Below are 13842 nucleotides of genomic sequence, written 5' to 3' on the forward strand. Positions count from 1 at the left end.
AACAATGCAGGGAAGACTCCCAGGTACCTCTAACGTCTGTTATTTAGGAACGTTTGGGTTCCTCATTTAGCTACATTGACAGTGGAGAAAGGAAGGCAGACCAAACCAAAATTTTATCCCAAGTCTTTTCAAAATCCCTAAGATATGAAGCTAGCTCTACACTAAATCTAATTACTCACCTGAAATGACATCAACCCAAATGTAAACATCAGGGAAATGAAGAAAAATAGGCCAAAGTCCAAACCCAGCTGCCTGTTGTCCAATCGGCTCCAAATACCTTTATGCAGATGTATGCTGGTACTGTAAAGAGGAGTTCCTCAGACAAGAGAGGTTTTTTGCAAACAAGATGCATGTATGATTCAAGCACAACTGGTACACTGGTTTGACTATCTAGCAAAACAAGTCCAAAGTAAATTCAAGCACCTTTGTACGACCTTATTCAAAGGTCCATAAAACAAGAACCCTGAACTTGTTCATCCCAAGGCAGTCCCATGCCAGAAGGGATATTTAGCCCCTCCAGTGTAATCTGGGTCTTCCCTGGTTTCTCATCCCAATCAGGCATGTCCCCAAAACCTCCAGAGGGAGGCATCCAGGAGTCTTCCAGATCAGATGCCTCAACCACTCCAAGCCACCTCCGGGTAACGCAGCTCTGCACCCTATCTCTAAGGGTGAGCCCAGCCACCCTATGGAGAAAGCTAATTCCAATTCCTTCTATGTGAGGTTTTGTTTTTTTAGTCTTGAGTCATATCTTGTGACCATAGGTGAGGCAGAGAGCGCAGATGAGTCGATAAATTGGGACATTTGATTTTTTTTTTTTTTACGCCATGGCAATAGTTCCAGCAGACGAAGCCCCAATCCGTCTATCTCCTGCTCCATCCTACCATGGCTAATGAACAAAACACCAAGGTTGAACTGATCTGATTCTATTTGAGAACTATACGCCACAGACTTAGAGGAACAGACTGTCCTGTAATCCATCCAACCCATCCCTTGCTTTTACCCATGCTTTCTTCATTTACTGACAAAACTCAAGTGCAAGAACATCCTGCTAAAACTAAATAATTATTTTAAAAATTTAACACTCATTGTTCACTGTTGGTAAAAAAAAAAATGCATTGTTTTCTCAAAACATACTGAAACTTTCTTGAAGCATGACTTTACAATCAAGATATGTACTGTTACACCCCTAGTAAACATACTATCTCAAGGGTTTAATTAGTTGCAAGACTTAATCATGAAAATTAACAGACATAAATGCTTAGGATACATCACAATTATACATAATGTATGTGTTTCACTTCCCTGTTTAAAAATACTTGAGTAATTCACTTTTCAAAGATGTTCTAAACTACTGAGATGCATCTGTAATCCACTTTAATCAGGTTGCAAGGATATTCTGCTCCAATCAGATGATTATGGCATTCCAGCTTGCAAAAGGAATGCAGTCGGAGTGATGAGACTGCATTTGGGTGCAAAGTTTCAGATTTAACTTAAAGCGAGTATATTCACATTTACAGCATCACTACTTTCATGCAAACAGTCAATTAGACTACAAGACAAACTGACAGTCGTTTTTTCAGCTCAGACTCAAATTCACATCAACACACAATGATAATTCCTGTAACCTTCCCTGTCACAACAAACAAACTACCCTAGCAAACAACACGGTGCCCGATCTAAAACGACGAGTTAGCCAAATGTGTTGCTCTTTTTAAGAGGTATGTCAGCAAAAAGAATGTCATGTAAATGTCACGCGAGATGCATCAGCTAAAAGAATGTGGACACATGTGGCCCTGATTAGTTCTCAAAGCTGCTATTGTGTTACCACAATTATATACTTCATGCAAGAGCCTTTAATCTGATAATGACATTTATGACATGATTTAGTATTTTACTGCTTCATTACAGTTGAGACAAAAAAATCCTATAAATGGGAATTGTAATGCAGCAACCGTATAATTTTTTTCCAGGTTCAAACGATCATACAGTAAACAAATTATTTCAAAAACAAGAATTCAGCGCACACACTTATGTGGATTTTTTTAATCTCATATGTGGAGCAAATTAAGCACGCATGCAAAATGATTAACTCCCTTACAGATTTCTTTTGTCTTTAATTTTTTGACACTTAGCATTACTTTAGAGATAACATGATTTAATTTATAAGGCGCAAACGAAAATGCAATCCCTCCAGGATGATTTGCCATAACCGATGTAAACATTAATTTTGCTCTTTAACGGAAAATCCTGCAGGAGAATGTCTGCCATCAGTCACCTCAAGCTCAAGTGCACTAGTGTTGTGCAGCAGGACAAGGGTCCAAAGCATGCCAGCAAGTCCTACTCTGAATGGGTAAAGTCTTTTAGCAAGCTGTTCATACTTAAAAACCCCAAATGTGGCAGAATGAAAACAAATCTGCAAAAAGTAGGCTTAACTCCATCATAGTTACAGTAAAAAGCAAGATTTAGCTTTTGTTGCAAATGCTGGATGGCATTTGTTGCCACCAAGGCTGAGGGTACAATGCCTTGTTTCCGCTAAGCAGAACAGGTCGGATTTTTTCCACGGCCTTTTGGACTCTGGGTGGCAGAGTCCAAATGCACAAATGACTAACATAGTAGTGCGACGACAAACGCGACAAGCTACTATGTGTCATCCTTGTCACAAGCTGCGATGTTTTTCAGTCCCCTAATCAGTGAACTATGTTGTGTGACATCAGTAGTGCTGCCTTAACTGCACCCCACCAATGACCTATGACCCTACAACTGAAGCGGGTCCAGGAATGGTGTGGCATGGATCAGTTGTAATGGCCATTTTGAGGGTCTTATTCAGAACCTCTTTGTGGGAAAACCCCTAAAAGGCGATGAACACACACCAAAATGACATATGAACCACTGACCTTTCTTCTTCTTCTTCTGATACGAGAACTTCTTCTCAATGGCGTTGACTTCCTCGGGGGAGATGAAGTGTCGCACGTTGTAGCTGACGCCCACTCGCTTCAGATGGCCTCTCACGTGATTGGCGAGACCGATTCCGTTATGGAATCGATCGGGGCAGTAGGGGCACTTCCTCTCCACACTCCTCAGCGCCTCCGAGTCCTCGTCAGTCTCGTCCGCGGCTTTCTCGAAAACGCCCTCTGACAGGAAACACCGCATGTGCTCCTCGTCGGTGTCATCGTCGTCGTCATCGCTGTCAGTTTGCGCCTGGGTTACTGTGACCCTGCTGCTTCTCCTCAAAAAGAAAACCTTTCTGTCTTTCGGCACCTCCTGTTTGTCTTGGTCCTTTGCACTTTTCTTGGCAGGTGTTGATAAGGTTGCCTCGTGTTGCGGTGACGACGACTCTGTAAAGAAGAAAAAGGACGATGGAATGAGATTAACAGGCATCAAATTCAACAATGTAAGAAATGACTTGGTGTTGCTTATAGATGGGCTTTGACTAAGAGCTCCAGCAGAAGTTCTTTAAGAAGCTCTTACTGCATATTGATTAATGAATGCAAAAGAAGTGGAAGAATAAAACGTTAAAATCTCAACGTTCAAAGATTGTCACTCTACAGAATCAAACAGATAACAAGGCGACTCAGTTTTCTGTAGCTCTGCTTTGCTTTGTCACCGGCAGCTAAGGAAAACAACTGACCTTTAGCAGCTAAATGCTACATCGTGTTGCCAGCTGATTGATAGCAGTTTGCCGTTAGCAAGACAGTGGAGAGGAGGTGTTTGAGCGTTGGAGAATTTAAATGTAAAACTGATAGCTTGTCCTGTTGGCAAATTGAGGATTAATTCAGCATTTTTGAAACGCATAGAATTTGAAGTTTTGTCCTTATTTTCTCATTTTGAGATGGTGCTAAAACAAAGTACAGAGTTTGGATTGGACTGCCATCAAATGGGCCAGAATTATTCATACCTCTTAGATATGAATAACTATAGGCCAAATAAGTTTTTGTTGTTTTTTTTTTTCCAACCAAGGAGTCTGTTTCTGAAACGATGCAGGCATTTAATCAAGGCAGTCAACTTACTGTCTGCCTGTCAACTTTCAACGTCAACATTGAAAAGAAAATAATATAACAATTTTTGTTTCCTTTAATTTAAAAAATGACATTAAATATTATTTTGACCTTTCTAAATATTAAATGGAAAAATATTTATTGGCAGTTTACAGCGCCTTCCAATTATAGGTGGAAGGTGCACCACCTATAATTGATGCACCACCTATAATTGATGCACCACCTATAATTGATGCACCACCTATAATTGATGCACCACCTATAATGCCAACATCCACTTGGAATTCCAGTGGATATTTCCACTGGAATGCCAAGCATTTATCTATGGGAATGAGCCATTTGAGGTTGGAAGCCCTAATATCTAGTTCCATTCACAGAATCTTCATCAGATTCCAGTCTGGACTCTGACTAGGCCACTTCAAAATGTTTATTTTACTTTCACTCAGAAGAAACATGTTGGTAAAACTTAAAAGATTGCCTAAAGCCTAAAACAGCTGCAGGTATGAATATTTCTGGACTTCCCTGTATAATGTAACTGCTAGAAAGTCTAGCATCCAGACTAAAGTAAGTGTTCTACCCTAAAGCCTCACCAGTGTTGTGCAGCTTCCTTCCCACAGGTGAGCTTGCCTCTCGCAGGGATGGCTTAGGTTCATCGCAGAGATCACATTTCTGCTCTTCCGCTTCACTCCCAGGCAGCGTGACATCATCTGCCTCAGGATCAAACTTGGACCGATCAGCACAAAGCTTCCCTGCTGTGCTGAATCTCCTGTCGGCACCGTGGTCCGATGTCGTACTGTCTTCGGAGGCAGTGATGTCCCCCTGGTTCACAACGGGAGCAGCGTTGGGCGGAGATCCGCACTCAGAGAGGTAGCGGCAATCTGGGGCTAGGTTTAATATTTGTGCATTAGACGTTAAAGACTGGCTGGCCTCATTGTCCTCCTTAGTTGACATCTTCCCAGGTTCTCTCAGTACTTTCTGACTGGGTTGCGGGTGGAGGATCTGCTTCTTTCTCTTGTGGATCTTGGAGTGATTAGCCAGGGCCTGGGACGTTCTTGTGCTGAAGTTGCACTCGGTGCAGACAAAGCGACGGCGGTGGGCTGCTGCTGGGCTTCGGACGGAACTCAAACTCGGGGCCACAGAGTCCACGTCGATGACGGCAGGGTTTGAGTCCTGAACTGAAAATGAAGCCGTGGACACAGGAGGAGATTTCCCCATATCTCCGTCTGACATTTCGCCTGTATATTGTGCAACAGTTGGGTCAGTGGACCCGTGCCTCACTGCTCTGCTCTCCAGTGCGTCAGATTCTTTTGCCTTTTCATTTTTATTCAGTTTCTCAATCTCCTCCAGGATCTTGAGACGGGACTCCTGGTGCCTTCTTTGGTGGTCGGCCAGCGCCGGGCGGTTCGGCAGGTTCCATCCACACTCGGCGCATCGCAAGCGGCTGCCCTTGCCTGAACGCCTGCCTCCGCTGGGGGAAATCTGGCAGTGCTCGGTCATGTGCTCCTGCAGGTGAACCTGCTTTTTGAAGTAAATGCTACACTCCACACAGGTGAAGATTTCGTTACCTGTCTCCTGCCCGCTTTCCTCCGCCTCTAATTCCTTCCCGTCATTGTCTCTGAACTTTGTCTCGCCATCATCAAAGCTGACTTCCTCAAATTCGTAGACCTCTGCCGCTTGACTGAGCACTGTGGTCTCGTCTGTTTTAGATGTTTGAGGGCTCAGTCTTTCCGACTTGTGGGTTTCGGGCGATCCAATCCCAGAGAAAGGTCTGAGTAGTGCCCTCTTTCTTCTGCACCGCTGAATGAAAGTGCAGTGAGCCCATGGAGCAGGAGGTGGACTCTCTGGGTCGGAGTCTCCAGGGAAGGTGTAAACATCTCTCTCAGGCTCCCTGGCTTCATTTCTCTTGGGCTTTGTCTCTCCCTCGTCGCTGTCGGCCTCCTCCTCCTTCGGGGAGGCTTGCTTTGGTTTTCTTTTGGACAGAAATGGCTCAGCAACCTCGGATACACTCCAGACTCTGTTATCTGCTGCTGGGAAGAAAGCACGGCAATTCAGATTGATGAATAGAGAAGTATCGAATTTGCTTTCTAACTTATGTTACTCACATTCTGTTTGGCCAAGTCGACTTGTATTTGGCTCCTCTTTGTTTGTGCTCTCATTGTTGTCACTATGCCCCTCTGCAGGGGTGGATGTGTCAGTCGTACTACTGAAGGAATGCAGTTTCTCAAATTCCTGGTCATCCTCACCATGAAGCCTATTGGAAAGGAAAAAGTTACATGGCTTTTGAGAAGACGGAAACTGTGACTAGGCACTCTGTTTCATTTCTTTCTAAGGACCACCGCTACCAACAGGAATACTATAGTCATGAATTTAATGCTGCCCACCCTAACTTCACTCTTTGCTGCAGTGACACAGTGTATTAAAATTAGTGCCGTCTATCGATTAAAATTTTTTAAGATCACACTCATTGTGATTAATGCCTTCTTTGTAGGCTTGATGTATAAATATGCTCTCAGTGTCGAACCCAAAGACAGAGAGGCTTTTAGGTCAAAATAGGTAGTTTGATTAATCTGCATTATGTAACAGTGACACGCTAAAATGTTCAGATGAATCGCATTTGTTAGGTGTGAATGTTGATAGCCCTAAATAAAATCAAATAAAGCACACTTCTGGAGGAAAACGATCAAATACAAAGTTAAGTAGAAGTCTAAAATTTATGAGGTCTCCTTCTCTGGAGTTTAAAGAAAATGATTTTACTGCTTAATTCTCAGTTGTAATACTCGCTGCTACTTAGGGGTTGAAAAATTTGTAGGGCTAAAGGAGAGGAATTTGAGGAAGGAACCCGGCCACATCTGAGTCCAACACCAGAGACAGAACTCTGAAAGGTGCTTTACTTTGGGTCAGAAGATTTTGTTACTTTCAGCGAGCTGACATGCATTTATACTCTCCATCCCCTCTGAATCTCTATTGACTTGAGGAATTTTGGTTTTCTGTCTCAACGGTGGTTCTGTCCCAGGACCCAGGTTGTTTGAATGTCTCGTGGCCCTTTTCAGCTCTACTAGATCTACTAGCTCAAGTGCTTTTTACTTTAGAGTTGAGTGACGGCTCCAGTGGGTGGAGACGTCATAGGAGGGCGACCACAACACGATCTGCACGCAACACAAACACAATGCAACAATATAGGACGTGGAAGAAATGTTGCACATTCTGCTCAGCCAGTGGCTTTTTTTAGTCTCATACCGATGTCGCAACCAAAAACATTTTTCCCAACAGCTTCTTGACCCGGTGATCAGTCCTGGTTCCAACTCGTTGAATAGATTTTCTTGTGGCTCTGACTCTTTAGTGCCTGAGCCTCAGTCAGACCTAAGCTATTCTCAGGCAGCCGTAACTTCCTGAAGAGGAGACGTCACAAGGACTGATCAGCCAATCAGAGAAGGAATTATGGAAACGTGTGGAGACGCCACACCACACAGCCAAATAGAAAATTTTAATATATTATGTTATTATATTATACTCGTCTGCAAAATATCTCACTGCCTGAAGCAGTACGCATTTAATACAATTATGTACTGAAAGTTAGGCAAGGTAATTAAAACATATCTGGAAGATTCTATGATGCAGTCTGCAAGGAAAATGGAGCAATTTTAACCAGATCAAGAGTCAAGTTGAAATCCCAAAATATAGCATAGTGTTTTTTTAAATTCAGAGGTTTTTGATTGTCAATCAAACTCAGCACCTCTGACCTCAGATACAAGCAGATGGCAGTGAAAGTAAAGTGAAATCTTTCATCTCCAACGTTTTTGAAGATTCTTTGGTCACTAGGTACAGAAGAAACGGACACAAGTAGCGTTAGCAGCACAGAGACTAATGCTAAGTAAGGCAACATTTCTCGGGACAGTTGTAGTCTTCAGAACGGTTTGGTGTGGATTGTAGGTCGAGTGTCTGTTTAAACTCGGCGGCACTGCCAAAATAAAATGAGGTTTAAATAGACAATAAAACACATGAACTGAGACACCATTTCCTGCCAACCTCCATAAAAAAAACTGCCTGGGGGGAAATAAAAAAGCTTGCATTTATATATAAAGATCCTCTTTACTTGTATGAAATCTTAACGAGATTCTGTTTCAGATTTTAATCAAAACCCCATTATTTTCAAAAAAAAAAAAAAGTGTAAACCACACTGAATGTATCAACATTTCTCTTAGAAAATTTTTTATTTTCACGAGAAAACTGTGACTGTGCCCAAGTAATTAATTCATGCAAAGAAATCAACACTGGTTCTGCTTCATTAATTTCAGTACCGGATGTTGAAATGACAAGATGCATAAGTATTGAAAACACAGAAAATGAGTTGCAAAAAGCTGCAGACTAAAAATCATCATAGGACTAAAGATCATCTAAAATCCGTCAGTATTAAGAAACCAAACCTGTCTGCTGTCAGATCACGTTAATATTAGCTGCTTTAGTCCCAATTCATGGCCTACAGCAAATGTTTCTTCTTACCAAGGTATTGCACAAGAAGGGTGAAAGCAAAGACTACGCTCAAAACCTTTGCAACCTAACTGTTGCAACGTATACTGATGGCATTGGTTGCAAAGCCTGTTTCTAAATCTCTGAATGTTCCAGCGAGCTCTGTTGAGGGCATAATCTGAAAGTGGAAGGAAAAAAAAAAACGAATTTCACCAGAAACCATCCAAGATTTGCTGTTCCTAATATTTCTATAAGTCGAAAGTCAAAAAACTAATCAGAAGAATTGTCCAGACGGTAAAGACTACTCACAGAGTTTCAGTAAAGAATGGAATTAGCATTTATAGTTATTTTAATGTATAAAATAAGTCATTGAAACACAACACTCAATACACAGGACTAAGTCCATGGAAAGTTTGCATTTGAAAGATTACACACCAGTCAGATGAGACAAAAATGTATTTCTTTGGATTCTTTAAAAAGACGATGTACCAAAGACACTAATAAAGCTGCCTGAAACACTAGACTTGACTCCAAATTTAGATTCATGGGAATAATCAGTCTATAGAAAACATTACCACATTCATACAGTAGTTACCATTACAAAAAACAAAAAGAAAAAGAACTTTTCTTAATGCCATTCCACTTTATTACAGATAAAATCCTTAATATAACCTTTAAATCTGGGTCGATATTAAGAATCGATATATATTTCCTACTTATTGCCGATTGTTTCTGGAGGTGGGAGGGAGGTCAGCAGTATCGTTCATTTTTTTAAGGCGTCGAAAGGATAGTGAAATATATAAAATGTATATGATATCAATAAATATTGGTTATTGGCCATAACACCAATATTAATTTTGGATATTGATATTGGCACACATTTTCCAATCGCCGCAGGCCTACTTAACACAACCAGTAAGAATTTTAGAATAAAATTGTACACTTTTATTTTAGAGTTTAAGCATTTACTGTGTGCTGCAGAACATGCTAGCTAGGTAGCTGGATCCCCTCTTAATGTAATTATTTCAGTATGCGTTCATAATTTTGCATATTTCTAAACACCTATAACCAACAGAAAATATCGACAACTAATGAATTTGCGTGCACACAATCATCTGGATGGGCTTTCACTGGTAACGGAGAGTCACACAAAAAGGAAAAACAACCCATAGCGGTTACGCCTCTTACGCTACAATAAGTCACCAGCAAAATCGACCAGCACTGGTTTGAGATCGTTTGGTCGTTTGCTGCGTATTTTCAAAATCTGCTGCATTTCATTTGAACTCGGAAGTCGCTTTGTTCATAAACGCCGTTTGTAAACCGTTTATTTTCAGTTCTGGTGGTTTATATCTCGTTTGTAATCTGTCACAGACTAAAAGTAAAGGCCACAGACAAGACATTCCAGTTCACACATTCCATGAATTTGGACTTTGGACTTTATAACACTTCAGACAATTTCAGTTTAAATGATCATTGTAGAAATCTGAAGTAAAGACAAAACCATGACTTCCCCTTTGGTTAAAGATTGCCAGATCTTATGTAACATCAATTGCCTTGTTTAACCTCTGATAGCTACGTGAACCCGCAGCGCCCCACCTCACCTGAGTCCGGCAGAAGGAGATCCCGGGCTGTGGGTGGCCAGACCGTGAGGGTTGGAAAAGTTATGGAGCTCCTCCTCTGATAACATCACAGCAGAGAGAGCACACAACCACAGAAACATCACTTCACGGCTTAAAAAGACAAAACTGTTAAAACTACTGATTATACTCTGGTTGCAACTTGAAATGCAAAGACTTCTGACTAGAAACCACATCTATAACAGTAAAAAGACAAAAAACAATAAGTAGAGATGCACCAATCAGGCTTTTTGAACTACTGACGACACGTCTCTGCAAGCAAAAATTCAGTATTTATTTGCAGGAAATGAGAAGTGGTCAAAATAAAGAAAAAGATCCAGTCCTTTCATAGCTCAAATAATGCAAAGAAAACAAGTTCATGTTGATTTAGAAACAACAATATATATATATATATATATATATATATATATATATATATATATATATATATATATATATATATATATATATATATATATATATATATATATATATATATATATATGACAAATTCTAAAAAAAAGTTCAGGGGTAAGAACACATCCCTGCTGACTCCCAGTTAGAAATAAATCAGTGGGGAAAAATGTCCTATTTTCAGTTCCCTGCACATTGATTGGTGCATCGCTAATGACAGACACACTGATGTTTTGAACTGTTTCTAGCTGTGTTGCAGACTGCACTTTGGTGCTATTTTGTAGCTTCTGATACATCTTATAATTGTTACAAATGTGTTACCATCTAGAGCTTCCTTCTCTGAGTCCGAGTCCCAACTTAGAGAGGAAGGAAAGGCTGAGGACTTGAATCTCCTCTGTGCGTCCCTCTGTGGGTCTGCGGCCGCCCGCTCTGGGTCGTCCTCTCCGTCTAGCTCCCATGCGCAGTCGACCGCCATCAAGCCGTCGCTCAGATTTGGAGAACATGAGGACTAGTTCGCAGAAACACGGATCAGTGACGACTGCCTGATGTTGGAAACGACATCAACAACGAAGCGGCGCAGGTCTTACCTCTAAGCTGCAGCTGAGGAAGTCAGCGGCAGTAGGATTTTGTGTTGAACCGTAGGATAGGGGCCCATTGCTGGTCCCTGGGGTTGGGGGCTGCCCATCAGGCTCCATGGTCCCCCAGAGGACAGTATGGAGTCCCACCGGCAAACAGCTTCCCTACATTGTGCAACTTCTTCTGAGTCTGGAAGCACAAAGTCAAACTTAACTTTTTGTTTGTTTGTCTTTCACTGCAAGAAACTTTCGTGCTGCAGGAATGTGCATGCATTGGTAAACAGAGCTGCAAATAAGCACAGGAACAATGACATCTGCAGAATCTGCCTGGTCCAATTCCCCCAGCTCCAGGTTTTTCATGCAGTCTGACCTATTTTTAACAATATGTCTGGTATTTAAGAATCAAATGGGGCGCCCAGATGGTTACATAAATAAGTGGCCTTTATATTCAGGCCCATGTCCTCCCCTTGCCTGCTGCCCCCTCTAGAAAAGCAGGGAAACGGATCGAGATGTCCCCTGGGTTTCGCCTCTGTCGCCTCCGAAGACGTGGCTCGTGTCGATCCAGGCGGGTCAGGTGATTGGGACAACAACACATCCGTGCAGACTTAACAAAAAAAAAAAAAGAAAAGAAAAAGAAACGAGAAAGAAACTGCAGCTGTTTTCTTAAGAGCGACTACTCACTGAAATCGGCCTGGTTTGCGGGTCGCACAGCGAGGCTGACACCGTCTTAAGCACCGTCCGTCATAGTTTCTGGGCCGGGATCCGGAGCTTTACGAGCCGCGCCGATGCTCGCGGGAGGCTCCGACGTGCTCCGCGCAGACCAGCTCGCCCCCTGGGCTCTAGTTGCCGCTCGGGTTTTTCGGTAGGATCCCTCCTCGGAGGTGCCAGGCGGAGGACTCCATGTTATTCAGCTCGCAGGCACGCCACGGCAGCGTGCGTAACGTCAGCGGGGAGGGCGACGGAAAGAGTTGGGAGAGGAAACCCACCGGGGGCGACTTTAATTAGTCAAACTTTTACAACTGTAGGTCTTTTCACATATTACGTGATTAGATATGTTACGTGCGTCTTTATTTAAATGTCAAGACGAATATTTTCTTACTTGGCGAATAGCTATAAAGTTAGCAAACTTGCGTCTAAAGTGATGCTTCTTTATTAATGTGGATGTTTTTAGGTGACGTCAATTGTTAAACTCTGTTCTTCCACATTACGTTGAACTTATAACATGTATCTCATATATTGTATGGTAAGTACACACACATACACGTTGTCGGACACATATTTGTCCCTCGTTTGGCGAGAAAAGCATCTGCTACGTCTGTTTTTGACGATAAATTCGTTTAAAATAAGTACAGACTGGAAATCAATCAGCGTCTGATTATTAGTCGGTGCGTTGGCTCCCCCTACTGGCCGCCAAACAGGCATAGCTCCTTTAATACATGTAACTACAAGTAAAAGTCATGTTGGGGGAGTTCGTAAACAGTGGCGGTCCTTGCAGGAGTAACGTTCAGGGCGAAGGCCTCTTTCACCCACCCCAAACACAACACACACACACACACACACACACACACACACACACACACACACACACACACACACACACACACACTTCATAAATAAAGCCATCCATCCATCTATTTTCTTCCACTTATCCAGGGTCTTGGGGGTAGCAGCTTCAGAAGGGAGGCCCAGACTTCCCTCTCCCCAGCTGCTTGTTCCAGCTCCTCCGGGGGAATCCCAGCCGACAGACATAGTCCCTCCAGCGTGTCCTGGGTCTTCCCCAGAGCCTCCTCCCGGTGGGACGTGCCCGGAACACCTCACCAGGGAGGCGTCCAGGAGGCATCCTGACACCTCCTGAGACCTTTTTGCTATTAATAAAGAACTAAAACATTTTATTTGAAGAATGAAATGGAATAATTAATGGATCTTTATATCTATAATTCTGCTACATAATATGTATGAGATAAATATGATATGTGATCTGCCTTTTCTCTTCTCCTTGTTCTAGCAGCAAAGTAATAGGTAAGTAGAAACACACATATATTCAAATAAAAACAACAGGAAAAAAATAAGAGAAGCGTACATACCGCTTTTATGAGAACACTGAAGATTACGTGAGAGGTAAGGGTAACGGTAAGGAGAGGGGGAATTTAGTTTAGACTTTTTTTAATCAAAATTTTGAGGAAAGAAGTCAGAATTCTAAAAATAATTTTAAAAACGTTTTTTGCTTTTAAATTCTTTGGTAGGTTTTTCTCTCTCTCTCTCTTTTTCCAGTTGCGCTAATTATCTTCTGTAGAAAATCAACCAGCAATGAGCTAACAGGAAATGTATCCTAAAGTATGTACTTGTTTATTGGTGAAATCGTGCTGCTGTATATTTGTGCTAATTAGGCTGTGCACAAAAATACAGATTAATGGTTTTGCATTCAAAATACCTTCACAATTCAAAATGTTTTAAGTCATGCAAGCCTGACATCATTATATCCAAAAACTTAATTTCAATGCTATAATAAGACTCGCATCCTTACCTAATTTCATTTGGTCATATTTAAATATGCAGAGTTCAAGCCAATGTGATTAGATGCTGCCATTCCCACAGAGGACATGAAGATTTGTGTCCATTTAAATTACATTGTTTAGCAGTCGAGCATCAGCGGATGTGCAGATTGGTGCAGTCTGAGCCAAAAAGTCAATGACATGAGCAGCAGAAGCACTGACGGAAAAAGAAGTCTGTATGAGATACAAGATTTCAACACGGAGTCAGCTGGGAATGTTTGCA

The 13842-nt window shown here is 41.9% G+C and overlaps 1 protein-coding gene across 5 annotated transcripts in view; it reads right to left on the bottom strand.

The window, feature by feature from the left end:
- Positions 1-12618, bottom strand: part of wizb (WIZ zinc finger b) — a 31399-nt gene extending 18781 nt beyond the window's left edge. For 2 of the 5 annotated variants that reach the window (XM_044100429.1, XM_044100425.1), the window contains exons 1-7: positions 11749-12618; positions 11080-11257; positions 10814-11000; positions 10064-10139; positions 6098-6246; positions 4586-6022; positions 2895-3335 (exon numbers count right to left, since the gene is read on the bottom strand). In XM_044100429.1, the coding sequence (XP_043956364.1) occupies positions 2895-3335; positions 4586-6022; positions 6098-6246; positions 10064-10139; positions 10814-11000; positions 11080-11187 (2398 nt within the window). In that variant the 5' untranslated portion in view covers positions 11188-11257; positions 11749-12618. The remainder of the gene's footprint in view (positions 1-2894; positions 3336-4585; positions 6023-6097; positions 6247-10063; positions 10140-10813; positions 11001-11079; positions 11258-11748) is intronic. The other 3 variants (XM_044100426.1, XM_044100427.1, XM_044100430.1) reach the window with 3 other exon arrangements.
- Between the last annotated feature and the right edge of the window lie 1224 nt (positions 12619-13842).

This window comes from Gambusia affinis, linkage group LG19 (genome assembly GCF_019740435.1).
Source record: "Gambusia affinis linkage group LG19, SWU_Gaff_1.0, whole genome shotgun sequence".
NCBI classification, from domain to species: Eukaryota; Metazoa; Chordata; class Actinopteri; order Cyprinodontiformes; family Poeciliidae; genus Gambusia; species Gambusia affinis.